Raw genomic sequence first — 27,843 nt, forward strand, 5'->3', positions numbered from 1 at the left:
TTTAAAATTTATAATAAAAGTCAGTTTTTAATTATTAATTAATTATAGTCAGAACAAAATTGGATCGAGCACCTCTATTGTTTTTTAATTGTTCCTACTATCATATATTCTATATCTCGTATCCCTTTACTAGTAATGAGTGAGCCTGCATACACGGAACCATAATATTTAGAAATAAAAAATAATTATAACACAGTAAAAAATGGTTTACTATCGGACTACCGCCAACATTGCCAATTTTCTCATTTCACGGTTTGTTAGATTTAGGTGGCTGTGCGTGTTAGATTTAGGGCCACAAAGACCTTAAGGTTAGTTAATATTTGTTCTGTGATTTTGACAGTTTTGGCAGTGACTTCGCCAACGACGCCAACTGTCATCTGAAATTTAAAAGAGGTCGAGTTGAGCAGTTTGTTATTTGTGAATCTTTTAAACTTTTTTAAAACAATTTTTTTGATAAAATGGAAGTTCAACAGATAGACATTAGATTAGATTTTAATTCTATGAAGATAGATTTAGTAAAAGCAATTCATGCTTGTGCACAAAGGGGCTTATATCATTCGGTGAAGTGGTTATCCGAAATAAATTTCTCTTTAAAACACATACAACTATCCAAAGAAGACACTGTGGACATATCAGACGATCTAGATGAAGAAGTAGATGCCTATTTATTAGCTAAGTCATATTTTGATCTGAAAGAATACGATAGATGTTCTCATTTTGTTAAAGACTGTATGAAACCCAAATCGCGGTTTCTTTATTTTTATTCCAAATATTTATCCATCGAAAAGAAGAAAATAGAAGACAATATGATAGATACAAATTCCTCTCACGATCCAAATAAAAATGAGACGTTAGTTGATTTATATACCACTTTAAAGATCGAATGTTTCGAAAACAGATTAGATGGATATTGTTTATATCTGTATGGAGTGATTTTGAAGAAGCTAGATTTAGTATCTGTTGCTATTGAAGTATTCATCAAGTCTGTTATTGCTGAACCTATGTTGTGGAGTGCTTGGTTTGAGCTAGGAAAGATAATTCCTGATAAAAATTTCATTTTTTCGGTAGCATTACCAGAACATTGGATAAAGTCCTTCTTCTTAGCACACACTTTTCTTGAACAACTAAATAATGATGAATCTCTTCAGATGTATAATACCTTCTTTTCCTTAGGTTTTCAAAATAATACTTATGTGTTATCACAAATAGCATTAGGCCATCACAACAGAAGAAGTAAGTACAGTAATATTCATTTCGTGTATTAATTGCCTTATAATGAATTGCAGATCTTCATGGTTATGTGTGATGATTACTGTGATTGTCTGTAAAGTGAAGCATATTGTCAGTTATATGTACAATGGTTGTGTAGTCCTTTAATCCCACTCCAGAACTTAGTGCCTCATTCAAGTAGATTTCTAAGAGTAGGTATTAGAGATAGATTGCAGCCTTGCCTTCACATATACTCCCATATTTACCCTAAAATTCTCCTCGAACTGGTTGTTAGCACATTCACGGTCATGACTGCATATGAAGTCATTTACTCCATAAGAATATGTGTATACAATGACAACGTGTCTGCGAATGTGTTAATTTTTGTTTTTGATTGAATATCATTGTAAAATTGTTGTATTGCTTTCACAAGTCTAAAGATAATAGATGAACTTTCCAGTACATGCCATAGTCTATATAGGCTTTCATCAGATCCACAATAAGCTTTCGTCAAATCCACAAATAATAGTTAAGTTAATCTATCCCTATCCATTATTTTTCAGCTTTCATCATGCTTTAACAGCATGATGAAATTCTAATCTACAGCTATCTGTGCTATCTACAGCTTGCAGGTGGTTGCAAGGCCTACCCTGACTACTTGAGCTGTTGATTGCGATAAAAGCAGTCAAAAGCTCTTCTACGAGGGTGTCCACGTCTGAATCCATGATTTGACTGCAGCAGAAAATATACTGCTCGAGCAATTGCAAGTGACAACTTAAACAGTCAACAATTGACTGCTCCAGCTGTTGAAGATGACTGCTCAAACTGTCTGTATATGTCATTCACTGCCCAGGACCTCTTAAAATGAGATCTGTCTAATGATGATATAGGGGACAATATTTCTTTTGTTTTTAGTCCAAAATATATAACTTGCTTTGTTTATTACTGAAATAGAGTTCACTGATGTAGATAACTGAAGGGTCAGGGGGAAGAACAATGAATGTCTATCTGCAAGCATTTTCGGTAAAGTGAGAAACAAAGTTACATGTTCATTGTTTTTCCCCCTTGCGTACAATCTTGTGACATGGTTTTAAGACGAATATCATCTTTATTTCCCCTTGGCCATTCACAGGTTGATAGTACTCTTTCTAAGCTAACAGATTGCACAAAAATCACAAAATGATGAAAAATTGATATTTATTGTTTTTCCCTCTGACCCTTCAACTCCATTCTAATTAGTAGACTCCAAATAACAATTTACATAAAAAGAACCTCAAGAGACATCACAGAACTATATTTGGAGCTTGAATAACATGCGAAAGAGCCTAGGTCTGGCCCTCAGGGGAGAGAATAACAATTTACAGTGAAAACTTTGAATGAAGTTTCACATGCTGGGAATTATGACTACACAATAATTAAAATCCAACAAAAGTCACTATATCTAATAGATTTTCACCACATTTAATTTATAGACTATATTTGTTATGTAATATATTTTTAATGAACTATTTTGAGCTTTGCATCAAATACTTTATTATCAACAAAAACTTTTCGTTTATAAATTCGCAAGTCTGTTCGTTCGTGCATTGCCGCTCCTGCAATACTTGGAGCCGATTTACCAATGGATTCCAAAGTAGTTTTGTCTTCTGAATCCAAATATGATAACGGCATTTCGATATCTCTAACCACTTCGAGATAACCGACCTCAAAGTCTAAAATGTGACGTCACAATCCATTTATTTTCTGCCGACACACTAAACGTCAACTTAAATCTTTGCTAGTAAGTAGGCTAGTTTTTTTAATCTGAATTTGTTAAGCAAAGCATAGATTATTTATATTTGAGTTTGACACTTCGTGAATGTCAAACTAAATTTTAAATTAGGTATTAAAAAATAGAAATGACATTTGATAGTGAATTTAATTATTATAATATAATTATTTATATTATAAAATAAATAAGATAAATACAGTTTTAGTATATTTTGAAAGCAATAATTTATTAACAACTTTAAAAAGGTTTGTATGAGTATACGGCCTGCCCTTTAATGGGAGTACCTAATGATAAATGGACTGTTCCATTTCCAATTCAAAACACTTTACTACACTTCATCAGTAAAAAGTATATTTATTTCACAATATTGAAAATTGTTATTATGGAATGTTGTTTGGAATAAAAAATTATGTTCTGATATATGCAATTACATCCTTCTAATGGAAAAAAAATATTTGAAGGTTTTTCTCAAATTATGGATACCAACATCATTTTCGTTTATAACTCTTTTATTTTTAATTTGACGAAGAAAAGTTATTCTTCTTAAAAAGCTCTTCATGGTCTAATATTTATGATACAACCATCATATATCAATATTTATTAATTTTATACGAGGTATATAAAAAATATGAATTTCAATCAAGAGTAAAGTACCTTTATAGTTCACAACATTTAAATTAGAATGATATAATTGCACATTAAAACATAATTTTTAATTCTAAACAACTTTCATAATAGCAATTATCCATATTCTGAATTTAAATACGTAAATAAACAAAGTTTTCGTTATGATAATAGTCGCATTTTCAGCTTGTTTTTATTTTAGATTTAAATGATGCTATTGAAATTTTCCAAAGAATATTGGAAATTGATCCATATCGTTTGGACAACCTGGATACTTATTCAAATCTTCTGTACGTACTTGAAATGAAAAAGGAACTGGCTGATTTAGCACACAAAGTTGTTAATATCGATAAATATCGTGTTGAAACATGCTGTGTGATAGGTAAATATATCAATGCTATTACCCAAATATGGTAGGAGTTAAACTTTACTTGATTGATAGATAGATCTTTATTTGAAATAGGCAAAAAAAAACTTTATAATTGAACATAAATTGATAGATATACTTTATTATTAAACCATACAAAATAAAACCAATGTGTAACATCATCGTTTATATAGTCATAGTTGGTCAACGCAAAGAATAAATTTGTTTGATTTTTGAACACCATTTCTGTCAGGGTTGCAATGTCACCCGTAACTAGAATAAATCCAAAATGCATAGACACCAAGTTGGATACGACCCTATTCATAACACACCAACTCGCATACATATTAAGAAAAATAAATATATGGAAGAATATATTTAGAAATTGAATTCTGTTTTATCGGTGCACCAAAACCTAGGGACAGTGTTTTCTCTGTTATTTACTGACAGAATGTCTCGAAATTTGGACACGTTATTCGAAATTATGTTGCCTTTAAAATGATGGTTTTACTTTTTTTTTTTTTTTTTTTAAATTCTGTTGAAAAATTGGATTATAATGTTTAACATTCTATTATAACCAAACTTTTTACTCCCATCACTTGAAAGAGTTTTTTTTTTCTGTAATCGTTGATTTTTTTTTCAACTTTCTGTGTCCAGTAATAATCGAGAAAAGCGCGTTTCAACTTTGAAGAAAATTGCTAAAAATATTGAAATCTAATAGTGAAACGTGTTACTCATCATTGGCGCTTAGTTTCATCGTTATCGCCTTCATGACGTCAAATCTCATGAACGTACGGTCAGTCGGTCAGCTCGCTTGAATCAGAATCCATTTCCAGTTATTTATTCTTGTAACAGCAACCTATAATACTCTGGGCTAATTAGCAAAATATAAGGAAAAGTTATTTACCAGCAATTTTATTGCTGGAATCGAATCTTATGATTATATATATTAATAATATAGGTATCCAAAGTCCGCAGAGTGTGCTAATTTTTTTATAAACAAAATGGCGCCCGAAAATCGTGTTTTTTTTCAGTTTTTGCTCTATAACTCCAAAGATTTTAACTTTACACCAAAAACACTCAAATAAAAATTCACCGTAATTAAATTCTGTTTAGAGACGTGTTTTTCCCGATTTACTTCGACGAAAATTTTCCCCGGAAAATGCGGATTTTTCCAACAAAATCTTTAGTTTTCATTCAAAATTTTAGATAAGTAATTGTTTATCAATAATTAAATAACTTGGTAGTATAAAAGCTCTTTTTGTATAGAATATTATTCCAGAAGCCGATGGAAATTGATTGAACAGTTTAGCAACAATTGAATTGTTAATTAAAAATTTACGGTCGCTATGATAACCACAATAATTATGATACATAAGAATAACTATGATTTTTGTATAAAAAGACACTGCACCTATCTAATGTACTTTACAGAATTGAAATTAGACTATTTAAACGGCCTCAGGCATATTTTAAAATTATAAACAATTTTTTGGCTTATAAACAAATAGAATGTCTCGGGAAATATTAAATTAAATCATGAAAACGGTATTGGAAAAAAAGCGGCAGACGCTTCTTTTAAAAGAAAAAAACGTTTCATTGTGATGAATGGTTCCTGATATACAACCGGTTAAAGTTGACCGGCATTTACGGCAAAGATATAAACAATAGGATCATCATTTTTGAACCATCATCTTTTTATTTTTATCCTCTTTCTTCGCTCCAATTTTCATATCTTTAAAATAATCGTAACATATATTATTATCATAAAAACTATCGATATTACGAGTGAAAATTGCCAAAAATAGAAAAATCCCAATCAAAACTCAGGTTGGACAAAATGTAATCTCAAAGTTCAAAATCGATATACGTTAAAAAAATGGATTTTCTCGGCTTCCCATGGAGCAATTTTCTTCATTATTTTTTTGTTCCCAAGTAACTCGAGTAGAGCCATCTAACTAACGCATTATTAAATGTCAAATTGCATTTGTTTTGTTATAATATATTAATTTATTTATAAGAAAAGAAAACTACATATTTTTTCCAGTTGTAGACTTTTTTAGATAAACTTACTACAAGTGTACCTTTTAACGGTAAAAACACAAATATTCTCATTTGAAAGCTGTATAATTATTTAAACAATCTTTATTTAAACAAATTAAAAATTCTGCTATAATAAATAAATTAATTTATTATAACAAAACAAAAGCAACTTTGACATTTAATAATGCGTTAGTTAGATGGCTCTACTCGAGTTACTTGGGAACAAAAAAAGAATGAAGAAAATTGCTCTATGGGAAGCCGAGAAAATGCATTTTTTTAACATATACCGATTTTGAACTTTGAGAGTACATTTTCTCCAACCTAATTTTTGATTGGAATTTTGCAATTTTTGGCAATTTTCACTCGTAATATCGATAATTTATATTATAATAATATATGTTATGATTATTTTAAAGATATGAAAAGTAGTGTAAAGAAAGATGATAAAAATAAAAAGGTGATGGTTTGAAAATTATGATCCTATTGTTTATATCTTTGCCGTAAATACCGGTTAACTTTGATCGGTTGTATCTTAGGAACCACACATCACAATTAAACGTTTTTTCTTTTAAAAGAAGCGTCCTGCCGCTTTTTATTCAATACCGTTTTCATAATTTAATTTAATTAAATATTTCCCGAGATATTCTATTTGTTTATAAGCCAAAAATTGTTTATAATTTTAAAATATTCCTAAGGCCGCTTAAATAGTGTAATTTCAATTTTATAAAGGACATTAGATAGGTAAAGTGTCTTTTTATACAAAAATCATAGTTATTCTTATGTATCATAATTATTGTGGTTATTATAGCGACCGTAAATTTTTAATTAAAAATTCAATTGTTGCTAAATTGTTCATTCAATTTCCATCGGCTTCTGGAATTATAATCTATATGAAAAGATCTTTTACACTACCAAGTTATTTAATTATTGATTAACAATTACTTATCTAAAATTTTAGTTGAAAATTAAAGATTTTGTTGGAAAAACCCGCTTTTTCCGGGGAAAGTTTTCGTCGAAGTGAATCGGGAAAAACACGTCTCTATGTAGAATTTAATTACGGTGAATTTTTATTTGGGTGTTTTTGGTGTAAAGTTAAAATCTCTTGAGTTATAGAGCAGAAAGTGAAAAAACACGATTTTCGGGCGCCATTTTGTTTATAAAAAAAGTAGCACACTATCTGCGGACTTTGCATACCTATATTATTAATATATACAATCATAAGATACGATTCCAGCAATAAAAATGGTGGTAAATAACTTTTCCCAAGAATGGCCTGTTCTCCGATAATCTGCCCAGACTAAATAAATATATTAAAATAATGTATACATATTCCATTCAGAGGACTTTTCCTCACAGTACGTCGCGTCGCCTCTAAATACTTGCCAGATAAATACATTTACTATTATGATGGTTTGGCAGGTACCAATTTTTAATAGATAAATAAAAATATTTTAATTTTTACTAGGCTAATATCAGTTTTCTCTATCAAATAAATAACTTCTTGAGATCATTTTCAAGCTATAACTGCGAAATTGGTTATTTGTTTGTGACAACAAATTGTAATTTTTTTATAATAATATTTTTATGTTATTTTTAATTTATCATAAATAAACACCATGATGTTTTTTGGAGTCACGTTTCACAAATTTTTATTCAATACTATATTTAGCTAAGATATTATAAATTAAAAATGTGATAATTCTTTTTAAAACATTATCTACGATAATCAATCTAAAAAGGTATTCCCGACAAAACTAATTTGAATGGAGAATAATGCATTTTGTTGTCATTAAACTACTTGTCCGCCGGCGCCACTGAGTAAAGATCGAATTGTAAATCGCACTCCCTACTTCAAATCAATTTCAAGTAAGAAGTCACGTGGGTCTGACGTAAGCAGTGTAGAAAAGTAAGTGATACGCCCATTTCAAATTGCAGTGTGCTTCAACTGATAAAACAGCCTTAATGATGTAATGCTACTATACATTATTGGGACCGTGCAAGTTCGGAAAAGCGACACCTGGTTTCATAGCTCGGCAAATTTTTTCGCACTTTTAATTATATTGGCCAATCATATTGGTAATGGTTGCTAGATAATTGTCAAGGCCGTAGCCCAAAAAAAATTATAAGAAGAAAAAGTAAGATTTAGGTTATGTTATTAAAAGGTAAACAATTGTATGTAGTAAATAAAATTAGTTATTAAAATGCAGTACTGCAAGCAAAATGCAATTAATTAAATATACTTTTATATAATAATTGCATATCATATCAATATTGTGAGCAACATATAATTGTTTTTCTTCAATGACAGTAGGTATGAAATATATCTCAATTTGACAATATGAATTATTTAAAAAAGTTGCAAGATTTCTCTGCTATTCGCGCACGATCGTTTCTCGTATCCCCTCCAAGTACTTGCACTCCGTGAATAGGTACATATTATAATAGTGTGACATCATTAATTCGATTTCTAAAAATATATTCTTCCATATATTTATTTTTCTTAATATGTATGCAAGTTGGTGTGTTATGAATAGGGTCATATCCAACTTGGTGTCTATACATTTTGGATTTATCCTAGTTACGGGTGACATTGCAACCCTGACAGAAATGGTGATGACATCTGGTGACTCTCAATTAGAATCAAACAAATTTATTCGTTGATTTGACCAACTATGACCATATAAACAATGGTAACATGTTAGGATTCTTCAAAAGCCTTAAGGGGACTTTAGCTTTATAAATTACGAAATGTTTCTAATTTGAAAGTTAGACAGATCCAGCATCCAGTATTTACACGATGAGAAAATTTAGCTTGCCCTTATCGGTCAATCCCGGAGTGCCACACCCCGTTACTTTTTTTTATTTTGAAGGATTGTCTTCTTAAAATAGATGTTAATTTTAAGTTGAAGCCTAAAACGATGTAATAAAATTATAGATAATCTTGTAAATAATATAAGTCATGTGAAAAAGAGGAAAGCTGTTAACAAAACAAAAATTTTCGTAAAATTTCTAGAATGTGGCCACTAGCACATATATAAATTAATTCTTTTTTATTGTAGGAAACTACTACAGTTTAAGATCAGATCATACCAAAGCTGTTCTATATTTTCGTAGAGCATTAAAACTCAATCCACAGTTTCTCTCTGCCTGGACATTAATGGGTCATGAATTTATGGAAATGAAAAATACAAATGCTGCTATACAAAGTTATAGACATGCTATTGGTAAGTAAAGAGTTGAATGCTTACGTATACTAAAATCACAATAAAGATGCACTAGAAATAAACAAACCAAGACATGTTGAATGTTACGAGAAGCACTCCCGAATCATGATTTACTATGCATAAACTTTGTAAATCATGATTTGGGAGTACTCCCCATAACATTCAATGTGTCTTGGTTTATTTGTTTCTAGTGCATCTTTATTGTGATCGTAGTATAGATATTGAATAGGGAACTTGCACATTTTTTTATTACATAATAATGTTCAGTTTTGTTTAAAAATGAGATTTCCAAAATTTCACGCTTCAAAAACTCATAACAATTTAGAAGTACAAATTTAAAATCTTCTGTGATTTAAAATATACTAAACGCAAAAAGTATCGCATAATTTTTGACAAAGAAAAATTTTTTTTAATTTTTAGCAGTATGTTATAATACCCGTCTATCGTCTTCTTTAGGTGTCTACAAACCCATAAAATTTCAAGTTGAAGCGTGTTTTTGCCGAAAAAAAAAACAAGAAACAAAACGTTGTTAAAGCAGAATATTTATTTTGGACATTTTTGTTCTAGAATTTGATCCGTGCACTATGTCTGCTTGAATTTTCAATGAGGAGGTGCGTTCTTACAAAAAATGAGTAATATAACATCAGAAAAAGCAGCCCAAATTGTAGGTTTAATTGGAGATGGCCGATCGCAGCTATATGTTGCTGAAATTATGGGAATCCTCCAATCCAGCGTTTCAAGAGCTTTAAGAAGGTATAGAGAAAGTGGAGGATACACAAAAAGACCAGTTTCAGGACTTTCCAGGTGCACGAACCCAGCAGATGAATGGTATTTACATCTGCAGACTTTGCATACACATCATGTTACAGCTAGACAACTGCGAAATGATCTTTCCATAGCCTGTGGCCCATAATGTTCGGTTCGTACAGTGCCAATTCGGTTAGAAACAGATTAAGGGAATTTGGAATCAGTGTCAGAATGTCTGCTACTGCTCCACTGTTAACGAAGGCACACACGTTTAAATTTTGCACCAGAACATGTCGATTGGGATATTAACGACTGGACTAATATTCTTTTTACTAAGGGGTCAAAATGTGCACTTTGTGGATCCGACAGTGCAAAGTGTCTATCGGATTCAAAAAGTGCAAATTTTGACTCATCAATAAAAAGAATATTAGTCCAGTCGTTAATATCCCAATCGACATGTTCTGGTGCACAACTTAAACGTGACATACAGTGTGCTCTCGTTAACAGTGGCGCAGTAGCAGTCATTCTGACTCTGATTTCAAATTCCCTAAATCTGTTTCTAACCGAATTGGCACTTTACGAACCGACCATTATGGGCCGCAGGCTATGGAAAGATCATTTTGCAGTTGTCTAGCTGTAACATGATCTGTACGCAAAGTCTGCATATGTAAATAACGTTCATCTGCTGGGTTCGTGCACCTGGAAAGTCCTAGAACTGGTTTTTTTGTGTATCCTCCACTTTTTTTATACCTCCTTAAAACGCTGGATTGGTGGATTCCCATAACTTCAGCAAGATATGGCTGCGATCGGCCATCTCCAATTAAACCTACAATATGGGCTGTTTGTTTTGACGGTATACAGGGTGAGTCATGAGGAACTGTACATACTCCTACCTCGTATAGAGGCCTCTATGGGGAATAACAAATGACCATTAAGAAGTGTCTGCTCCCATTGTTTAATAATATACAGGATGAGTTTCGCATTTTGACAGAAATTTATATTCGTCATAATTTTTGAACGGTCAGATCGATGTGTCTCTTATTTTGGTCAATCGTTACACTATTACCACCTAATCAACTGATTTATTCAAACTAGAAAAAAATCAGGTCCGGCTTTAAAAAATTAGTTCGTTTGGGTCTTAGAAAAAATTTCACCCTATATACGCTTTTGGAAAACTATAATATTAATTTTACAAATTAGACAAATAGGCAATTAAAATGACATATTTATTTTTTCCCCACACGATTACTTAATTTTTTATAAAAAAATCAAATTTGACTATGAATTAAAAATTTGGTAAAGTGAACCATAGATTTAAAAAAAAAACTAACTTTTATTACAAAAATTAATTTTTTGAAACAAATATTTGATTTATGTTACCACCCAATCAACTGATTTATTCAAACTAGAAAAAAAATCAGGTCCGGCTTTAAAAAATTAGTTCGTTTGGGTCTTAGAAAAAATTTCACCCTGTATACGCTTTTTGAAAACTCTAATACGAATTTTACAAATTAGACAAATAGGCAATTAAAATGACATATTTATTTTTTCCCCACACGATTACTTAATTTTTTATTAAAAAATCAAATTTGTCAAAATCGCAATTTTACCATAAAAATAAAAAAAATTAAACAACGTTTTTCTTAAAATTAAAAGTCTCACCATTTTTTTTTTCTATAACACGTCTAGATCTAAAACTATTACACTTCTCTTTGGACTCTATAGTTTAACATAGACGTGATCAAATAGATAAATTTTAAATTTTTTCACTTAATTTTTGCGATTTAACTTTGCAATTCACGAAGCTGCACCTTTTATTTTTAAAAATTCATAACTTTTACGAGAGGAAGACTGAAAGTCTACAACAATTGTCAAAGTCTTCACAATGATAAGATATATGTGCTGTAAAAATTTCAGAAAAAAAATTTAAATGGAACGTTGTTAAACCGTGATTTCATCTTTTTTTTTTTTTCATTTTTAGGTTAAAATTCCGATGTTGACAAATTTGATTTTTTAATAAAAAATTAAGTAATCGTGTGGGGAAAACAATAAATATGCCATTTTAATTGCCTATTTGTCTAATTTGTAAAATTCATATTCAGAGTTTTGAAAAAGCGTATACAGAGTGAAATTTTTTCTAAGACCAAAACGAAATAATTTTTTAAATCTGGGCCTGATTTTTTTCTAGTTTGAATAAATCAGTTGATTGGGTGGTAGCATAAATTAAATATTTGTTCAAAAAAAATTAATTTTTGTAATAAAAGTAAATTTTTTTAAATCTATGGTTCACTTTATCAAACTTTTAATCATTATTCATAGTCAAATTTGATTTTTTTTATAAAAAAATAAGTAATAATGTGGGGAAAAAATAAATATGCCATTTTAATTGACTGTTTGTCTAATTTGTAAAATTCATATTAGTTTTCAAAAAGCGTATATAGGGTGAAATTTTTCTAAGGCCCAAACGAACTAATTTTTTAAAGCCAGACCTGATTTTTTTCTAGTTTGAATAAATCAGTTGATTGGGTGGTAACATAAATCAAATATTTGTTAAAAAAATTAATTTTTGTAATAAAAGTAATTTTTTTTAAATCTGTGGTTTACTTTACCAAACTTTTAATTCATAGTCAAATTTGATGTTTTTATAAAAAATTAAGTAATCGTGTGGGGAAAAAAATAAATATGCCATTTTAATTGCCTATTTGTCTAATTTTTAAAATTCATATTAGAGTTTTCAAAAAGCGTATACAGGGTGAAATTTTTTCTAATACCCAAACGAACTAATTTTTTAAAGACGGACCTGATTTTTTTCTAGTTTGAATAAATCAGTTGATTAGGTGGTAATAGTGTAACGATTGACAAAAATAAGAGACACATCGATCTTACCGTTCAAAAATTATGACGAATATAAATTTCTGTCAAAATGCGAAACTCGCCCTGTATATTATTAAACAAGGGGAGCAGACACTTTTTAATGGTCATTTGTTATTCCCCATAGGAGCCTCTATACGAGGTAGGAGTATGTACAGTTCCTCATGACTCACCCTGTATTACTCATTTTTTGTAAGAACGCACCTCCTCATTGAAAACTCAAGCAGACATAGTGCACAGATCAAATTCTCGAACACAAATGTCCAAAATAAATATTCTGCTTTAACAACGTCTTGTTTCTTGTTTTTTTTTTTCGGCAAAAACACGCCTTAACTTGAATTGTTATGGGTTTGTAGACACCTAAAGAAGACGATAGACGGGTATTATAACATTCTGCTAAAATTTAAAAATTATTTTTAAAATTTTTTTCTGTTTCAAAAATTACGCGATACTTTTTGCGTTTAGTGTAGTTCAAACGACCTGTGACGTCACATAGTTCTACTATATGGTTATGTTTATGGTTATATGTAGGTATATTCTTCTTCTTTAGTTTATTGGCCTCCACCTACTTGGATATTTGGCCAGCTCATCGTCGCGGAATAAGGGAAAAATATTTATATTCTAATGACATTTATCTTATGGCATTGTAATAATATATACCAGTTTGTGGAGATTGGAGTTTGATACAGTTTTTGAAGGAAAGAAAAGAAGGTTTACTATGGAAAATAAAAGAAAACACTATAAGTGTTGTTTAACACTATAAGTGTTGTTTAGTGCCATTTTGTAAAAGTACAAGTTTTCAATGTATTTAAAATAGTTCAAACGATCAAAAACACTTGTGACGTCACATAACTGTATTTTCTACTGACGTTTATAATGTCTAATTTAAAATTATAGACAATTTTGTTTACTTTGTTGGTGCATAATGTAAACACACAACCATATGACATATACAATTACTTTCTATAAAATTGACAGAATCTTCTTTTTGCCAATAGATTTTAATCGAATGATGGGTATCATCAATAACTGTGGTGGCAACACACATTATTGAAATGAGTGAGCCCCGGTGCATATTGAACCTAAGCGAGTCACAACCTGCGCCGGTGGGACGGGTGACCTGTGCAGTTATTTTTCTAGCGTGCCGCATATTGAATACAAGGTAACACGACCGTCAGCTGTCACCGTAACGAATAGAGACGGGCAAAATAAGTGCAAACGTGTAACGGTTACTATTGATACCGGTTCTCAGTGGTACTGAGTACAAATACTGATTACAAAATACTGATGTATCTGATCCTTGTACTGAATTGAGTAGGAAACTAAAAACGGTAGTTCCGTACATGTAACTAGTAACGTTTTAAAAATATCTTACACGTCCCTAGTAGTCGTAGCGGTATGACTTTCGAAAACATCGAATTTGATCATAAGCGGGTGCATAAAAAGATATCTTACACTGAGTATTCTATTTCTACATACCTTTATAATAACAAGCATAAGTTAAACACTGCATTGATTGTGATTGCAAAAACGGTTCGCATGTTTTAAATAAGATTTTTGCTGATTATGTTTTTGCTAAAATATCAAATAACACAAAAAATACAATTCACAACCATCATTTAATTTTTAACGATAAACAAAAGTCTAATAAATATTTGATGACAAGTTTAAAATTGATCGACTTTGTCGATAACAGTGTCATTAATAGATATTTTTTACCATGAATCATTTTCCAATGATTGTGTGGATTTAGAAATACATACTAAACAATTTTTTGATCTGTATAAAGGAGATTATAATTATGACACATTATGGTACTCTTTATTTTTTAAATAATATGCTCTTGTAAACGCATAACTTTGATTTATTGGCTAAAGCCACACTAGATACTTCACAAGAAATTAAAAATAATTAACATGTAAAAAATTCACTGTTTTAATCAGGTTGAGTCCGCGAATCTTTACTCGTGCGTCATCATTTAAAGCATACGAAATAAGTCAATGATAAGTCGGAAATTGAAATTTACTAAACGCAACAGCAAGTGACAGTAAGTGACTTGCTGTTGCGTTTAGTAAATTTCAATTTCCGACTTATCATCGACTTATTTCGTATGCTTTAAATGATGACGCACGGGTAAAGATTCGCGGACTCAACTGTATATTATATTCCCTACTATTGCAATAAAATAATAAACGAATAAACGAAAACTTGTAGAGTAGTGCTGATTGATACAACAGAGCAATAAAATGTTATTCATTCAAGATAGTGTAAAATATATCGCCGCTTATTCATTACAGATAGTTCCATCTCTCAAACAAAAACACGTAAAAATATACATCTGGCGGTGAGTCACCCGTCCCAAGGCCCAGAAAACTGTACGTTGGCGACAGGCCTTCCCAAGCTCGACCTGCGAACGCATGAACTGATAGTAGGATGCGCAGAACGGTCTACGCAGTCTGCCGACGCAGGTTGTGTCTGGCTTAGGATCAATTTGCGCCGGGGCTGATAATTGTTTTTCTGGACTCTTTAATTCAATTATTGTTAGAACTGTAACTGTAATGGTACCTGCATCTAAATTTTCAATACATTTATTAGTTTCTCAAGTTTTTCCTTGTTTTCCATTTGTTACTAATTATTATAATGTCTGGTTACGTACTACAAGAGTAACTGACTCAATAGATAATAGATTTAATTTGCTATAAATAAGAAAAAAATAAAAAGATAAAAAAATTCTTAAATTTTGTGGGTGGCCCGTTTTCTCTAACGCGTAGTGTAAGGAAAAAAATTGGGACCGTGCAAGTTCGGCAAAGCGACACCTGGTTTCTACGCTTAGCAACATTATTCGCACTTTTAATTATATTGGCCAATTATATTAGTCCTGGTTACTGGATAATTGTCAAGGCCATAGTCCAAAGAAAAAATAAGATTTAGGTTATGTTATTAAAACGTAAACAATTGTATGTAGTAAATAAAATTAGTTATTAAAATGCAGTACTGCAAGCAAAATACAGTTAATTAAATTTACCTTTATATAAATAATTGCATATCATATCAATATTGTGGAGCAACATATAATTTTTCTTCTTCTTTGACAGTAGATAAGAAATATACGTCAATTTGACAATTTCAATTGACAATATGACTTATTTAAGAAAGTTGCAATATTTCTCCGCTATTCTCGCACGATCGTTTCTCGTATTCCGTCCAAGTACTTGCACACCGCGAAATTACATGACACCGTTAATTCAATTTCTAAATTATATTTTTCATAAATATATTTATTTTTCTTAATATGTATGCGAGTTGGTGTGTTATGAATAGCGTCGTATCCAACTTGGTGTCTATGCATTTTGGATTTATCGTAGTTACGCCTGACATTGCAACTTCTTCTTCATGTACCATGTCCTTTCAGAACGTTGGTTACCATCATAGCTATCTTAATTTTATTCACTGCCACCCTAAATAGCATGCTTGAATCACCATACCAATCTCGCAAGTTCTTCAACCACGAGGTTCTCCTTCGTCCTGAACTGCGTTTGCCTGCTATTTTTCCTTGCATGATATTTTGTAGCAACCTATATTTGGGACCTCTTATTTCATGTCCGAAATACTCCAGCTTTCTCTGCTTGATGCTTTTTATGATCTCAGTAGTCTTGCTGAGACCTTCTATTATTGTGGAGTTTCGAATCTTCGACATTGCAACCCTGACAGAAATGGTGGTGACTGTCTCAATTAGAATCAAACAAATTTACTCATTATGTTGACCAACTATTACTATATAAACAATGATATTACATTACCTTCATCACTTAGTTTTTTCAATGTCGAATAACTATTTATTTAGGGCATATTTTGCAAAATAACATAAATATATGAAAAAATTAAGTTTTTTCGTTTTTTTTTTAGAAATAAATTCTAGAGATTACAGAGCTTGGTATGGATTAGGTCAAACTTACGAAATTTTAAAAATGCCCAACTATTGTCTACATTATTACAAACGAGCACAACAGTTAAAGCCAAACGACAGTCGAATGGTTATAGCATTAGGAGAAGCTTATGAAAAATTAGATAAGACTGAAAATGCCTTGAAATGTTATTATAAGGCTTGTAATTTAGGTGATGTCGAAGGTACTGCTTTACTAAAACTGGCGAAGTAAGTATTTTAACATTTATTCTTTTTTGTTGTAAAAGGTATATTTTAAAATACCCTAAATAAGGGCCACATTAAAACAAAACGTTTTCGGATTAAGAAATCCATCATCAGTGTTTCTAAAAGCCAAAAAATAGCATGCCTGAGCCACCAAAATGTTTTGGGTAAAAACTCTTTAAATTTGAACAATTATGTTGTGTTACATGTTAATATGTTTGGATGTTGCAGATATGCCTGGATATTACCCAGGGCAACACAGGACTCTTCTCACGTGGTTGGATTTTTTTTTTAGAATTAAACCTCACATTCTATATGGGCGATAGAAAAAGCTCTAAATAACAGCAGAATAGACTCCAGGTACAGGCAACTCTTACATAACATATATAAAACAGCAACTATGACAGTCGAATGGGAAAATAAAACAAACAAAACTAATCCCATAGAAATACGTAGAGGCGCAAGACAAGGAGATGTAATATCCCCAAAACTCTTCAGCTTAGCTCTGGAAGACGCCTTTAAAGAACTGGAATGGGAAGACATGGGTATCAACATAAACGGGAAGAATCTCAATCACCTCAGATATTGCGATGATGTTGTCCTTATTACAACCAACCAAGAATAACTAGCCACAATGCTGACTCAACTAGCACACGCATCGGAGAAGATAGGATTAAAAATGAACATGAGTAAAAACCAAAATCATGACAAATACAAACGACAGAATAAATGTAAATATAAATAATGTCAATATTGAGGTTGTTGACGAATATATATACCTGGGTCAAATAATCAAAGCTAATAAAGAGAACCAAACAATTGAAGTACAGAGAAGAATCCGATTGGCGTGGGCAGCATTTGGAAAGTTAAGATGGATACTAAAAAGCACAAAGATACAACAGTATAGTCGGTGCGCTAAACTCAGACAACTGGCTAGTTATTTTAGTAAGTAATTTTGCCAATTTCGTAAAATTGGCACAAAAATAATTACTAAATAGTTAATAATTTTGCCAATTTTGTCAAAATTGACAAAAAACAAAAAAATTGCCTACTAAAATCACTGGCTAGTTGTGTATGAGTTTAGCGAACCGACTATACCTAAAAACCCGCGTATTTGACCAGTGCATCCTTCCTGTTCTGACGTATGGCTCAGAAACATGGACATTAACAAAGGCCAACATAAACAAAATTGAAATAACTCAAAGAAAAATGGAAAGATCCATGTTGGGAATAAAACTACAAGACAGAAAATCAAACAAATGGATAAGAGAGAAAACAAAAGTAAAAAATGTAACTGAACATATAACAGGGTTAAAATGGAGATTTGCCGGCCACAATGCGAGACAGGAAGATAAAAGATGGAATGCTGAAATACAAAACTGGAGACCGTGGACAGGAGGAAGAGGAAGACCGATATTGTAAAAGCTGCAGGAACTAACTGGAAAAACGTAGCCAAGCACAGACGGAAATGGAAAGATTTGGGGAAGGCCTATGTCCAAAGTTGGATAGAAATAGGCTAAAAGAAGAAACCTCACATATTGGATTTCAATGGCCAACTGACATACGGTATTTTGGTGGCTCATGCATGCTATTTTTTGGCTTTTAGAAACACTGATGATGGATTTCTTAATCCGAAAACGTTTTGTTTTAATGTAACCCTTATTTAGGGTATTTTAAAATATACCTTTTACAACAAATCTAGTATTTTTGTGATTTATGGTATACAGCCAGCTACAGGAAGTTTATTTTTCTCGTGGATTTTTCTTTTTTGTCTTCACGTCCCTTGTCCGTTGCGGACGTCATCATCATAGCAATTTTAATTTTGTTTGCGGCGTTTCTGAATAACTCGATCGATGTTAGTCCAAACCATTGACGTAAGTTTTGAAGTCAAGAGTGTCTTTTTCTTCCGGGTCCTCGTTTGCTCTCTATTTTACCTTGTATTATCGATTGTGAAAGATATTTCTTTTTGTTTTCGCATTCGGCGCAATACCTCTACGTTGGGGGTGTGGGTCGTGAAGGATATTTTGAGGATACGTCAGTGTACCCACAGTTCGAATGCCTCTAGCTTTTTCATTAGTTTTTCCGTTATAATCCAGCCCTCTGCGCCATACAGCAAGACTGGAAATACATAGCATTTTAGCAGCCGTGTTTTTAGCGGGAGAGATATGTCGCAATGGGTGAATATATTTTTCATGTTGTTAAATGTTGCTCTGGCCTTTTCAACTCTAAATCGTATTTCTGTTGTTTGATCCCATTTTGAGTTGACTGTTATAAGGTATGCATATTAGGAGTCTACGTGTTGAATTTTAACATTTGTTAGATATTTTATTGTAACAAGAATTAATCTAACGGGTTGATTTATACACCCTTTTTTATTTATTACTTGTACAATTGTTATTACATTCTACAGAAAACAGCTTCAGACTTCTTCTTAACTTGCCCTATCAAGTCCCCTTGACGTTGGCGATTAACATGGCGAAACTGTCTCTGTTTCGAGCTATTCTAAATAGTTGTTCTGCTTTCTTTATTCCTGTCCACTCCCTGATATTCTTCTACCAAGAGGCCTGCTGTCTACCAATTCCTCTGCGTCCTTCGATTTTACCATCATAATAAGTTAAAGAATATTATACCGGTTTCCCCTTACTACGTGTCCAAAATAGGCCATCTTTCTATATTTGATGATATCAAACAGCTCTCGGGCAGCATTTGCTCTTAGAGAACTGCTACATTTGTCAGCGTAGCCGTCCATGGTATTTTCAGCGTACGTCTGTGCAGCCACATTTCAAAGGCCTCCAAACGATTAATGGTTGATATTTTAAATGTCCATGCTTCGACACCATACAAGAGGAATGACCAAATGTAACATTTAATCATGCGCTTTCGAAGTTGAAATTGTAAGTTATCATTACATAAGAATGACCTCATTTTTCAAAATGTGCGGGCTATCTTAATTCTACGTTTTATCTATTTATCTGGATCTAGTTGTTCCTGTAATATGGCAACCAAGATATTTAAGATTGGGTACTCTTTGAATTATATGACCATCAACATATAACCGTGATTTTTGATGGGCCAAACGGCTAAATACCATATACATATTTTGTTTTTGAACAATTGATGTTTAGGCCAAACTCTCTTCCCACTGTGTCAATGGCATTTAAAAGGTGTTGTAATCCACTCAAATCATCACTTAAATAATTGTATCGTCTGCATATCTGATTGTATATATCAGAATTCCATTAACTTTCACACCCCATTCCAAATTATGCAGCGCTTCCTTAAATATTATATCTGAATATAAATTGAATAACAGTGGGGGCAGTACACAACCCTGTCTGACACCTCTTTGTATTATGCATATTTCTGTTGATTTTCTATTTATGCAAGTTGTCGCTGTTTGACGCCAGTATAATTTTTCTATGATTCGTACATCTTGACTATCAACTCCTTTATCCTTTAATATTTTATATAATTTGTGATGTTTGACAGGATCAAAGGCCTTCTCATAGTCAATAAATACAGCAAAGACGTCTTTCCTTTTATCTCGGCATTTCTGCAATAATACATTTAGTGCAAAGAGTGCGTCCCGGGTTCCCAGTCCATTTCTGAAGCTGGTCTTGTGTTTCATCCTGGTCTTCTTCACCTTTATCTCTGATTCTACTGTGGATGATACACAGAAAAATTTTCAAAGTGTGGCTCATAAGGCTTATTCTATAATCGCTACAGCTTCAGACTACAATCTATAATAATAATTTTTATTGATGGGTCGTTTCCTCAATTACGGCTTACATAGGCGTGCAAAAGATTCTGGAGTTTCATTAGAAGTTTCGCAAACGTTCTGGATCTTCTACCATCCAGCTCAAGGTAAACTATCACAGCTATTACAATAAGGGATCTCCCTCTTTATGTATATTCTTTCTTCGTGGCGTCTTTCTAAAGAATAAGTTCGTTAAAAAGCGTTTTTCTGCCAAATATAGTGTTCCATTTTTGTCTTCTTATCCTCCAACTTTTTACTAGTTTTGCATTAAAATCACCGATGATATACAGTCATTATCAGAGTGCATTATTGAATTATTTGAAGAGATATTCCCTTTACACTTCTCCAAGAAATTAACGCATCACTTTCAAAATGGATCATTTTTTATGTCTCGAATTTCCTAAACCTGTTGTCCGATTTAAGTGATTTTCTTAATATGTCTTATTCTTTAACGATATTCTGGAAAAGACATACTTTAAATAAAAAAAAAGTTTGAGAGACTTGAGTAAATTTTTTCTAAAAAAATCTCAAAAATGTAATTTTTTTAAAAATGTCATAGGCCCTTATATCTCTGATGGGCACGCATGAAAAAATTTGAAATTTGGCTGAATATTAGCCCCTAGCAAGTAGAATAAGGATTAAAAATGTGGAGTTGTAAACTTACGTCATATAGGAGTTACAAGCCTGAGAAAATGGTCAAAAATCATTAATTTGAGCATTTGCGGACAGGGTAATTCAAATTCAATGATGCCAGTGAAATAAAAATAATGTATTTTCACCAGATTTTACAATAAATACAAATGTATACAGGGTGGACCAACGAAAAAAGTCCATTACCTATTAGATTTTAAGGAAATGCCGAAATAGGTCCATTTTTATTTTTATATATATGCCAATTTTTTGGCATAATTATATTTCATACTATGTAACGTAATTCATCAGAGCGTGATGACGTAATCGATGATTTTTTTAAATGGAAATAGGGGTCATGTGGTATATTATTTGACAGCGTGTTCAATTCTCTATTCAGTAATATAAACATTATTATCATTATTTATACAGGGTGGCCAAAGAAATCTTTTTTTGGATTAAATTAATTGGCGCAAAAAAAAGAATGTATGTAATTTATTTAACTCATAATACATTATACTGCTGTCAGAAAGTAAATTCGCTTAAATTAAATCACAACCTACCTCTTGACAGTTTGAACATTTAATTTAAGCGTAAGCAATGTTTTTTTTTGCCAAATAATAATTTTTTTTCTATTTTATGACAGCAATAAAATGTATTTTGGGTTGAATAAATTACATACATTCTTCTTTTTGTATCAATTAATTTAATTCAAAAATTATTTTTTTGGCCACCCTGTATAAGTAATGATATTATTGTTTATATTACTCAACAGAGAATTTAACACTCTTTTAAATGAGATAACATACGACCCCTATTCCCGTTTAAAAAAATCATCGTTTACGTCATCACTCCCAGATGGATGACGTCACTAGTATGAAATATATACATAAAAATTGCAATTTAAATGCTGTTTCGGCATTCCCTTAAAATCTAATAACTGCCAAATATCAAAGTGAACTCTTTTCGTTGGCCCACTCTGTATAAATTTGTATAAATTGTGAAATCTGGTGAAAATAGATAAATTTTTATTTCATTAGACAGTTTATTGAATTTTAATTACCCTGCTTGCAAACGCTCAAATTTTGACGATTTTGAATTTTCACCACTTTTTCAGGCCTGTAACTCCTATTGACGTAAGTCTACAACTCCAAATTTTTACTTCTTATTCCACTTGCTAGGGGCTAACATTCAGCCAAATTTCAAATTTTTTCATGCATGCCCATCACAGATATAAGGGGTCAAACTTTTGAGATTTTTCAGAAAGTTATATTTTTGAGATTTTTTTTAATTTACGCAAGTCGCTTTGAGGTTCATTGAAGGCCTTAAAGGTAGTTTGAAATTAAATAATGCTATAAGCCGTTTTTGAGAGTATACTTTTCGAAAAAGTTTGGTTTTTGATTTATTGTTCTAGGATAAACCTCAGTGAAAATATTGGCTAAAGAGCGAAGCCATGTTTTCCGTGAAAATTATCGAAACGCTTTAACAAAAATAGCCGTCATCGGCAAAATAAATTTTTTTAAAATAAAATGAATGCAATTTTGTACTCTCTGTAGACTGAAGTTTTTAAAAGGTAGAAAAATAAAAAATATTAAAAATAGTCAAGCAACCAACTTAATTTATATTGGACCACTTGGCATGGATTGACCCAGGAGGGCGTATCTGAATACATTTCGCATAATGTGTCAAAAGTATTCCAACTTTCGAAATTTGATGGTGGTTAGTACCTCTCGGTTTTTCCCCATTCTTCTAAGGACCTCCTCATTTGTGACCCGATCAGTCCATGGGATTTTAAGAATTCTCCGATATATCCACATGCTTTCAATTTTCGGCACATATCTTCGTTCAGTGTCCATGATTCAACACCATAAAAAGTACAGAGAAAACGTAGCATCTCAGCATTCTTACTATTATACCAAGAGAAAGGTTGTGGCTCTTGAAAAAGGCACCCATTCGGTTGAAGGTTGATCTAGCTACAAGGTTGATCCGATGCGCGCTCTTATGTCTTGGTTGTTTGGTCCATTCTTCATTTTTATTATGGTGCCGAGATAGTTGTAGTGTCTCACTCTTTCTACAGGGGTTTGGTTGATGTAGAGTTATCTTCTGTTATTTTTTTCTTGCTAATATGAATATGACTAATACTATGTATATTTAATATGCGCAGTTACGCAAGCAATAATTATTATGAATTTTTTAGATTATATGATAAATTAGTGCTGGTAGACAGTGCAGCCGATGCGTTTACAGAATTTTGTTTGAGGGAAGAGGATAGAGAATTAAGGTGTGTAGATGACCAAACTGAATTTTACAACGCACTCCAATACTTAGCCAACTACCATTTGAAGAAGGGAGAACTAGATGACGCGTACACGTATGCCTACAAGTGTATGGAATGTGAAGAGGTAAGATAGTTTATTTTGCATTCATTGTATGTTTGCATCTCACTACCCGCCTGTCGAGCAAGGTAAAATTCCAACAAAGATTAGTTCCCAATACTCAGAATAGGAGTAGAACTAATAAAAATAATAATCATTTCGTTGTGTTCACAGCTAATCTTTGTTGGAATTTTACCGTGCTCGACAGGCGGGTAGTGAGATGCAACTTTATAGACCTCCCTCGGCCTTCTTTGCTCCGGCGATTCGCTGGCTTGTAAATTTTTGGAAGCCACGAATGGTGTAACCAGAATATTAGTTCTGATAAAGTATTATTTTTCATATTGTTAATATTAAAAGTAAAACTTTCGTTAGTCTTTAGCAGATGCCGCCACGGCATCCATGTCATGATAATCTTTCGTTTGTGGGTCGCGGCTGACGGCCAGAATTTTAGTAGTTCAGAGAGAATCAGATATGTGCTCTCTGAAGAGACTAACAAGAGTTGAAACTAGTTAGAGCACTTTTGGCGTTCTCTGAACTAACTGAAATAAGACGGCTCTTGTTTCGGTTCACAACGAAATGGTTATTTCAGTGGCGGCTCAGTATGCGGGTAGGCTACATATACTTCGGGTAGGCGACAAAAAATATCCTACAGTTTGTAATACATTTTGAGCCGTCTTGCAATACTAAATGTAATCTATGAGCGCAACAATGTGTAAAAATTGCCTTTGGAGCATCTATTTTAATTTTTGATTGTAATCCATTTAAAGAGCCAGTCATTACACTTGCACCATCGTAAAATTGAGCAATTAATTTATTTTTGTAATCATATGGCTCAAGCACGTTTGAAATTAAACTATATAGAGCGTCTGCAGATCTATTATCGCTAACATCAAAAAACCCTAAAAATCTTTCTGTTACCTGACCAACTTTGTTAACAAAACGGATTGTTAAAGTACACTGTGATTTTTCGGTTATATCAGTAGTATCGTCAGCTAGTATAGAAAAAAATTGAGTTTCATTAATTTCTGTTGAAATTTCATTTTTTACTTAATCGGCAAGACAATCTATTAAATCATTTTGTATTGTTTTTGACAAACCCGTGAACACCCCTTCTATTTTTTAACATGATCCTGGATTTCCTGATCGCGTTTAACTACTAAATTAAAAATTTCTTTAAAATTACCCATGTTTGAAGAATTATGGCTCTCATCACGACCGCGAAATGTAAGTTCTTGTTTTGCTAAAAGAATTGTAACATCAATTTCTTCAACTTCTTCAATCTTTTTCAACTTCTTCATTATATATCTTATTAGATAGAGAAATATGTCCAGCGAAAGCACTGTCAGTAGTTTGTTTATTTTTTTCTAACCGTTTTAAATCTAAGCAATTGTTTAAATGTTCTTTCGAAGATTCATGTTTTTTTACACTAGCTGATAAATTTTTCAAATCTGAATATCCTTGACTCACCCAAACATTTTGCTTCAAATTTGAGAGCAACAGACAAAGCCAACAGAAAAGTGAATTTTTAAAATAACTTCCGCTTAGCCATTTATGATTTTCATACCATATTGTTTTAAACGATCTCGAAAATGGTTTATTGTCTTTTGTCTTATCTGTGGATAAAATTGTTAAATTTTGTAAAGGCCGGCCCATTGAAATAACTACTAAACTGCATATTACATCGTTTAAAATATTCATATTCGATGACTAAAGTTTTTCCACCAATAAAACTAACACACCTACGTTTCAACAACGTCAAATATTACCTACTTATTTTATTTACGTATCAAATAATAATTTACTATTCGAATAAATTGATAAGTTAACAATTAACCTCGCTTTAAATTTTTAATTATCTATATAATCTAATAACACATTATTCAGTTTTCATAAACAAATTTAAATTGTCCTACCTAGTTTTATTCAATACTTAACCTACTAATAACAGCCAAAATCAAAAAACAATTATTTTAAAACAGTTTCACAAGACACAAGAGAAGCAACTGATAAAATTTTGTAGGTACGGCTATAAGACTCTGTGCCTATCCGCCCGTTCAAAATCGTAGAATAGGGTCGCTACGAGCAGACCTGCAGCAGGCCTGCTCGCGTAAACAGAGAGAGATCGCACGTCAGTTCGGTGTTGGCGTCGTTCTATTTCAGGCTACGTTCCCGAGTGCCTGACCAAGGAGAATATAGAATCTATACAGTACTACTGATACTACAAGGAGCGTACAATAATTATAACTACGGAGAAAATTTTTTGGATATTTTTAAAAATAATTTGGATAATTTTTGCTATTTTATTGTCAAAATTTATAAATTACAATTTTGAAATAAGTAATTTATATTAATAATTTATATTATTGTACTACATTTGAAGAGGGTAGGCGGCGCCTACCTTACTTACCCCGACGGGCCGCCCCTGGGTTATTTATTACTAATGCTTTTTGTTTTATACTGCGTCATCTTCTTCTTATGATGCCTTTCCATTCCGGACGTTCACAATTTCCTAATTTTGCTGGCAGCTATTCGGAATAGTCCGGTTGTAGATGTATTAAACCACCACTTTCCTTAGTTTTTAAGCCAAAACATTTTTCTTCTCACTGGTCCTCTTTTCCCAAACACCTTGCCGTGAAAAATGTCTATAGTTTATTTTTTAACCAAGAGGAGTAAACTAAAATGACAGATTGACACCCGAGAAAATCACTAGAAAAGTCAACAAATACATCCTCTTTTTTGGTTGATCATGTCGCGGCCTTCGACGGTAATCCATAAATCTTATATTATACGAATACGTCGCTAAAGAGTTCTAAAAACAACTGTTTTTGAAGTTATACTTCTTTACGATCGAGGGTGAAATTTTCTACTTGCCTGGCGCATGCGCAGACAGACAGTATGTAGTTCGTTGCTCATCTTTCAAATTATGTATGTATCAGCGCAAATAAGTCATTTAAAGAATATATTAGTGTTTTTGGTAAATGTATTATTATTATAATTTTTGTGTCTTTGGATTTGTTTTCCTCGGGAATAAAATATTTTATAATAATAGTAAGTATATTTACTTTAAATTTTAAAGTATTTTTATACCTCTTATTCTATTAAATTTGTCAGTATGTATGAGAAATCTTGTAAGCTGTTAAAGCAAAGGAAGTTTAGCTCGGTGGTAGCGCGTTCGACCGGAGATCGAGAGGTCCCTGGTTCAATTCCGTGTGTTATCTAACTTTTTTTTTATTTTTAGTATTGTTTTAGTAAAAATTTTTGGAAAGTAGTAAGTAAAAATTAGTTTAATCTTTAAATACAAATAACCTATTGAAAGTATATTTATTTCGTTGAAATCATATAATAGAAGTATAACTTCTTACGTGCGTACAAAGTACACACACATTCTTTTTTATATAAAAGCAGACTGAAAATCTAAAAAGTAAAGAAATGTCGCAGAGAACACAAAAAATCGCTGATATATATAACTTAATTAACCTATAAAATGCCAGAAGTGTCGATACTTCATAAATGCCAGAAGTGTCGGTACTTCATAAATGCCATTAGTATCAAAATTACAAACAGTGGTGTAAACTTGCCTGGGGTTGGACCAATTACAAACAAGCATTACGGCGCGGTAAATTTGAATTACTCCTCCTGGTTAAAAAACAAACCATAATGGTTAACCAAAAGCAGTATTAATATACGATCTAATAAATTATTTGCCAAATAGCCATATACAAAGCTCGGTAGATGGCAATTGGGACCCTTATATACTCAAATTGATATACCTACCAAATATCTTGATATACTCTGATATAATCTTAAATATTGCTTATTAATATATTTTTTATTTTTAGACCAAAGAACAGGGTAAAGCACTATTAAAAACTATAGCAGCCAAGCGAGCTGAACAAGAAGCAGCTCCACCGAGAATGAGTGAATCAAGTACCAGCCACATGGATATGATATTTTCCCCCAATCCATAGTTTTTAAAGTAGTTTATATTTGGAACTTCTAATTGCCGATTATATTTTTTGTATATATCTAATATGTAATAAATAATCATACATAATTTGCTCATTTTCTTAGTCAGCTT

General features: G+C 32.0%; 1 protein-coding gene across 1 annotated transcript; it reads left to right on the plus strand.

Moving 5' to 3' along the window:
* The first annotated feature begins 360 nt into the window (after window positions 1–360).
* Window positions 361–27,819, plus strand: LOC114348362 (cell division cycle protein 23 homolog). The gene is made up of 6 exons (XM_028298945.2): window positions 361–1,233; window positions 3,807–3,986; window positions 9,074–9,238; window positions 16,763–17,009; window positions 23,588–23,792; window positions 27,605–27,819. Exons 1-6 carry the CDS (start codon window positions 459–461, stop codon window positions 27,731–27,733), a joined length of 1,701 nt encoding a protein of 566 aa, XP_028154746.1. The 5' UTR covers window positions 361–458; the 3' UTR covers window positions 27,734–27,819.
* The last annotated feature ends 24 nt before the right edge of the window (window positions 27,820–27,843 follow it).

The sequence above is a fragment of the Diabrotica virgifera genome, chromosome 2 (genome assembly GCF_917563875.1).
Source record: "Diabrotica virgifera virgifera chromosome 2, PGI_DIABVI_V3a".
Classification (NCBI taxonomy): Eukaryota; Metazoa; Arthropoda; class Insecta; order Coleoptera; family Chrysomelidae; genus Diabrotica; species Diabrotica virgifera.

Bases quoted from the DNA above. Each gene is read 5' to 3' on its own strand.
- LOC114348362 (XM_028298945.2), top strand. From the start codon at position 459: ATGGAAGTTCAACAGATAGACATTAGATTAGATTTTAATTCTATGAAG. The intron at 1,234-3,806 runs GTAAGTACAGTA...TTTTTATTTTAG, and splicing joins AGGCCATCACAACAGAAGAA to ATTTAAATGATGCTATTGAA. The intron at 3,987-9,073 runs GTAAATATATCA...TTTTTATTGTAG, and splicing joins TGAAACATGCTGTGTGATAG to GAAACTACTACAGTTTAAGA.